The sequence below is a fragment of the Equus przewalskii genome, chromosome 9, assembly GCF_037783145.1.
Source record: "Equus przewalskii isolate Varuska chromosome 9, EquPr2, whole genome shotgun sequence".
Lineage (NCBI taxonomy): Eukaryota > Metazoa > Chordata > Mammalia > Perissodactyla > Equidae > Equus > Equus przewalskii.
Window position 1 is genome coordinate 24,181,162 of NC_091839.1, and position 6,000 is coordinate 24,187,161.

Genomic DNA, 6,000 nt, shown 5'->3' on the forward strand with positions numbered 1-6,000 from the left:
GAGTCCAGTTTGACCCACGAGGGCGGCAACCCAGTGTGGCCACCATGCTCTGATGCTGAAGACAGCATGAGACAGACCTCGTGCCAGTGCCCCAGGGCTCAAAAGTCACATGGATGTGGAGCACCACACTCCAAAGGACGTGAGAGCACAGGGGAGGCACCTCATCAGACTAGAGGGTGAAGAGCCTCCCGCAGGAGGAGTCACGCCTGAACGATGACGTAAAGCCACAGGCGCTTACCAGGTAAAGCAGGCAGAGAACTCCAGGTGGAGGGTTTGGTGAGTCTGACTAAACCCAGCTATTCCAGAGAGTTTCAAACAGATTGGTATGGCTGGAGAGGTGGGGGTGTGGGAGGCTGGATTCTGAAGGGCCTTGAGTTCCAAATGGCAGAACTTGGATGATCTCATAGGCCAGAGGTGGGAAGCTGGCAGCTACCAGGCTGGGTCCAAGCCGCTAACACATTTTGTTTAGCCTGTGCATTAAAAAATAATAATAATAAAGTTTGACTTAGTTGCCAGCATTTGAAAATCAAAAGATTTTACATAATGTGAACTAATGCAACTTCTGAAAAATTGGGAAGATCTAGCAATATGGTTTGTTTCTGCCGGGAGCTGAGTAGCCATTACCCTCTTCAGACTGGGTGTACACTTTCCAATCTACCAATTCCCACCACTGTTCGAATCCCAATACTGAGCCCAAGCGTCAGTCGCCGTATTTCACCTCGCAAGTGTTGGTATTTTCTCCTTGAACCCGGCCACCTTTCTTATTTATTTACATTGCCACCCAGCTCCAATACACATTCATGTTTCTTCTCAAAGCCACAAGGAGCTGTGGGTTGGTGACAAGTCTGGGATCTGTGTTTTTGAAGGACCCATGTGGCTGCAGTGTGGAGAATGAAGAGGGCAGGGCCTGGAGGCTGAGCTGCTGGACAGTTATCCCAATGTCAGACCACTGTTGGCGTGGTCTACAAGAGTAGTGATGATGAGAAGCATTCAGATTCCAAAGATATTTAACTGGCTCAATAGCGGGAATTCGATATGGAATTAGATATGTGGGTGAGGGATGAAGAAGGCTTGAAGAATTGCCAGGTTCTAGCTTGGGTGGTGATGCCAAAGAGATAGGAAACATGGACATTTCTTTGAGGGAAACAGTTATGAATTCTGTTCACATTCTGACTTGTCTGTGGGATATCTTGTGGGGGGTGTTGGGTGAACAGGAAAGTGTGCAAACCCGGGGCTCTCCCTCTTTAATAAGCACGCTGATCTCAGGAGTCCCTTCCTTTTGCCAAACTTCCCTGCCCCAACTCCCATAGCTGAACCGCATAACATCTCTGTATAGCCAGACACTGTCCCCATTCTAAAGACGAGGACACAGAGGTTTGGAGAGAGGTATGCTTCCATCCACTGTTGGTGGCAAGACCGCACTGTGGCCCTTCTGCCCCCACCCCCGAAATGCACACAACCCAAACACAAGGCCGACATAGAGAAACGCTTGTCAAAGTCCTTTAATAGAAAGAAATCTGGAGGCTTCCCACCTCCAGCTCCCAAGTCCTCCTCTTAACCCCACCGCAGTGACTCGACTCTCATTCCACACCCACCACCATGCCGCCATCCGCCAGCCCGTCCTTGGGATGGCCTGGGACCAGGCAGTGAACCGTTTGCTTCAAATTGGGAGTGGAGGAAGTTGGAGAAACCTGAGGCTATTTTGTAGACCTGGGCTCCGAGCCTAACGCTTTAGGAGGCGGCTATGAGGCGGCTGTTTGCTGTCCAGGTTTTCAGTTGCCTCTGAAGAGGAGTCAGGGTGGGTGAAGGAGGGCCCACCATGGGAGTGGGCATAGCAGCTCTTGGAGTCAAGATCCCTACGGTCAGGCTTACACATCCTTGAGGCTCGAGTGCTCTCGGCTATGAGTTGGAGACCCTCTGGCTTCGAGGTGCTAGGATCCCAGAGTCTCTTCACGGAGAACCTGGTGGACGTCTTCTGCCTGTGGGTGGGTAGGCATCCCATGTTCAGTGCAATCCAGTGAGGTAGGCAAGAGGTTCCATCCTGGTCCACCCTAGGGAGCCCCCATCATAAGTCCACGGTTCTGCAGACGAAGGGCTGGCCCAGAAACACTATGGCACACCCCGATTCCACCCCTTCCACTCAACCCTGGCTTGCCCTCTGGAGTGCCCAGGCTCTGCTGAGACAAGAAGCTGCTGTGTCCTGCATAAGGACAGCCCAATGAGCAGGCAAATGGGGGCAATGAAATCCAGCCTGTGTTCCTTGCATTTAGCAGGGCATCCACAGGGCTGCATCTGTGCCTTTCTCTGAGTCTGACAGAGGTGCTGTGCGGGTCTGTGGGCATCCTGAACCGCGTTCTTCCTCTGCTCTCAGGATGCGCATGACTATCTCGGTTAGCTCTTGGGTCATCTCTCCCCCAGTCTCCCCTTTTCTGTCCCCTGTCTCCTCTTCCCACCCCTCTTCCCGTAGAATCTGCCTCCTCCTTCCCATGTTAACGCCCGGGTGGCCCTGCTCCCTCAGCCTACTGGTCGACCTCCACCTTCACCTTGGCTGTCTCCCCACGTCCCTCTTCCAGAGTGTTTCCTGCGCCACACCCGCTCCCTGACCCCTCGGCCCCCGAGGCCAGCTGGCTTCCAGAGTCTCCCAGCCCCGGTCCCGGCCCCGGCCCGTGGAAGTGGGTGCGCTGGTGCTTGCGGAAGTTGGACGAGTTGTTGAAAGTGCGGTCGCAGAGGGCACAGCGGAAGGGGCGCTCCCCGGTGTGGATGCGGGCGTGGCCGCTCAGCACCGAGGACTGCGTGAAGCCCTTGCCGCAGACGCCGCAGTGGTAGGGCCGCTCGCCCGTGTGCACCCGCTCGTGGTCTCGCATGTCCGACGATCGGCGGAACGGCTTGGCGCAGAACCTGCAGGCGAACGGCTTCCCCACGGCCGCGCCCGCCGCCGCCGCTGCCATCACCACCTCCGACCTCTCCTGGGGCACCCCGGGCCTCGGGTCCCGCGCCGCGGCCGCCTCTGGGGGCCTCTGTGAGGTCCCCGGCTCCACCCCGTGTCGGTGCTGGTGCCGCAGCAGAGGCGCCAGGGCCTTGAAGGCCCGGGGGCAGAGAGCGCAGCGGTAGGGCCGCTCTCCGGTGTGCAGGCTGTAGTGGGCACGGAGGCTGGCGGGGCCCGGACAGCTGTGGCCACACACATGACACCGACTGGGGTCCCCACCCTGCCTGCCACCCTCCGCCTGGGCCAGGTGGCCATGTTCATGGAACAGCAGCTCAGAGACCAGCCGGAAGGCAGCTGGGCACAAGGCACAGTGAAGAGAACCTGGCTCTGGGGGCTCAGGCACCAGCGTGGTGTCTGTCACCTTCACCACCTGGATCTCGATGAGGTCACTCGGGGGTGTGGTGGGGTGGCCATCATCAGACACCAGGACCTGGGTGAGGGGAGAAGAAAGAGGAGCCTGTGGACCCTGTCTCAAGGCCTCCCCAGCATGCCCACACTTACAGAAACATCCACTCCTTTGTAGCCTACTGGGCCCCTCAAGTTCTAAATCCCGTTCTCCATCCTCCAGGCTTCTGCCTACGCCCATCAACTTCCCCTCCAGTCCAAAATACATCATGGGCCCAGCCATTTCTCTCCTCTACCCCGTTAAAAGCCAATCACTCTCACCTCGACAACTGAAAAAGCCTCCTGAACAGAACCTCTGTTCCTAGCCTGCTCCCGTATATCCCACCTCCCCGAGGCAGCCTGAATGACCTTTAGAAAATGGAAGTCAGATCAGGCCACTTTCCCACTCAAAACCCTCTCAAAGCTCCAATGGCGCTTAAAATCCAAAACCGGCATCATAATATCCATCATGACCTGGCTCCTGTTTATCTCACTGACCCCTGTGTAACTGTAAGCCGGCACACAGCTGACTGCTGTCGTCTAAATTTAGTTCCCTCTACCCGCCTCTATCAGCTCACTCTTTAATTCTCTCATAGAACATAACACGATAAATCTCCTTTATTGTCTATCTCCCCTCCTAGACTGCAAGTCCAAGAAAATAAAGTCCTTATCTGTCTGGTTCACCTCTTTATCTACCGAGCGCAAGGAGAAGCTCAGTAAATGTTTGTTGAGTGAATGAATGTCCTCAGTTACTCTCCAGTCTTCAGTAGGGGAACCTGGGGGAGGTTCCAAAATCACCTGGAGCTGTTATTTCTCCCCCAAAATCCTCCCTTGGCCATTCGAGATGCATCATTCAGACCCTTGCAGAATCATCTTCCCCCATCCCAACGTGGGTGTCCCATCATAACCCCCACTTTCGTCTGTCGGAGTCTCCTTTCCAACCTTCTACCCAAGTTCACAGCCCCAGCATTTCTCTCGGTGGCCCCGCCCCTCTGAAGGCTCCGCACCCTAGTTACACAAACTCAATCTCTGAGATGCCTCTCCCTGGACCCTTCCCAGGCCCACATGTTCCACCCAACCCCCTCCTCAGGCCACGCCCAATAGGCCACGCCCCTCCACCCCATTGGCTCCTCCCAATCCCCGCCCCCTCGCCCTCCCCGAGAAGCCCCGCCCCCAGGGCTGGAGTCCTAAATACCTCCCCTGCCCAGCCCTAAGCCCCGCCTCGGCCCCGCCCCCTGCCCTGAGACCTCCTCCCGCCTCGAGCTCCCCGCCCAGGCCCGTTCCTCGCCCGCACCACGTCCGGCGGCTCCGGGGATCGCGGCTCCGGGGCCGCTGAGCTCGGACTCGGGGGCTCCGGGCGCGCGGCAGCCATCTTGTGCCCAGGCCCCGCCCCCGAGGCCAGTGGTCGCACGGGGAAGGGGCGGGACTCGGGCTGGCGTCAGAGCCACCGCGCAGGCGCACTGGAGGGCGGGGCGGGGCTTCCAGGGAGGCTGAGCCCCTCCCCCCACCCGGGGAGGAAAGTGATGCATTTTCTTCCAAATTACCTGTCAACCTGCCAAAAGAGAGAGCCTGCGTGTGGCGCCGGGGCGGCTGGGAAGGCATTCGAATCTCTCTTTTTAACCAACTACAGTAGTAGGCTCTGAAAGTCAATTGACCCTCACCAGCATTTAATAACTTTTGTTCTGTTTTCACTTTACACATTTTTGTCGTGACCTCCTCTGCATGGCTCGTGATAACGTAGTGAGGCAAACTTTACGAGCGTTAGGATTTTTAAGTCAGTTTATAGAAAGATATTAAGCCGACAGCAACATGGTGGTTCTGGGATTTAGCGAAAATCCACACATTGGTGTGACGTTTGGGAAACGAAACTCTGAAGAAAAGAGCCCAAGATGGGGTTTTCGGCAGCACCAAGGACAGGGCTGGGCTCGTCTTAGTTATCTACCCATTCATTCCATGGCCTGGCTGTGTGACCTTGGAGAAGTCACTACACTTCTCTGGACCATGTATATATTTTCTCATGTAGAAACTGTAGGGGGTTGTAAAACCCAATGAGAAAAAGGTATGGAACACCTTTGGAACACCTCTAAATGTATTCTATGGAAGAGCAGGATAAGAGATGCCTAAACATTGTGATCGTTCCTAAATTCACTGTTTCTCCTCCTCTGGGAACATAAGATTGTGCTTTCCTTTGAAGTTAGACGTGGGCATGTGCTTTTATTTGGCCAATGAACTATAGTGACAGTGATGTGTGTCGACTTCAGCACACAGTCAGAGCCAGGGAGCCGTTCACCGTGTTCCGTTCCTGCCCTTCTGTGCTTGGGGATCTGTCGGACGAAGTGAAGTTTCCATCAGCCTGAGTTCCGGAGTATCTGCAGTGAGCGGAGCCTGGTGCTGCTCTTCCCTGGAGATGTGGCGTTTAAAATAAACGTTTGCTGTGTTAAGCCACTGAACTTTGGGTTGTTTGTTACTGCAGCATAACCTATTCCATCTTAACTGATAAACACAGGGAGCATTTTATTAATATTAATCTTATTATGAACCATATCTGTATACAGAAAGTATTCAGAATACTTGTAAATAGCTCACCATACACGATAATAAACTTAAAATAAACATTACAGATGCAATCC

The 6,000-nt window shown here is 54.8% G+C and overlaps 1 protein-coding gene across 3 annotated transcripts; it reads right to left on the bottom strand.

The window, feature by feature from the left end:
* Positions 1-1,484: 1,484 nt before the first annotated feature.
* On the bottom strand, positions 1,485-4,786 carry ZNF784 (zinc finger protein 784). 3 transcript variants are annotated; one of them, XM_070633494.1, is made up of 3 exons: positions 4,665-4,786; positions 2,544-3,416; positions 1,485-1,979 (listed from the first exon to the last, which is right to left on the bottom strand). In XM_070633494.1, the coding sequence occupies exons 1-3, from the start codon at positions 4,740-4,742 to the stop codon at positions 1,932-1,934; spliced, it is 999 nt and encodes a 332-aa protein (XP_070489595.1). In that variant the 5' UTR covers positions 4,743-4,786; the 3' UTR covers positions 1,485-1,931. The 3 variants fall into 3 exon arrangements, with proteins under 3 accessions (XP_070489595.1, XP_070489594.1, XP_070489596.1); XM_070633493.1 differs by lacking the exon at positions 4,665-4,786 and having other exon boundaries at positions 2,544-3,754; XM_070633495.1 differs by lacking the exon at positions 1,485-1,979 and having other exon boundaries at positions 2,380-3,416.
* Between the last annotated feature and the right edge of the window lie 1,214 nt (positions 4,787-6,000).

Bases quoted from the DNA above. Each gene is read 5' to 3' on its own strand.
- ZNF784 (XM_070633493.1), bottom strand. From the start codon at position 3,614: ATGGCTGGGCCCATGATGTATTTTGGACTGGAGGGGAAGTTGATGGGC. The intron at 1,980-2,543 runs GTGAAGGTGGAG...ACCCACCCACAG, and splicing joins GACGTGGGGAGACAGCCAAG to GCAGAAGACGTCCACCAGGT.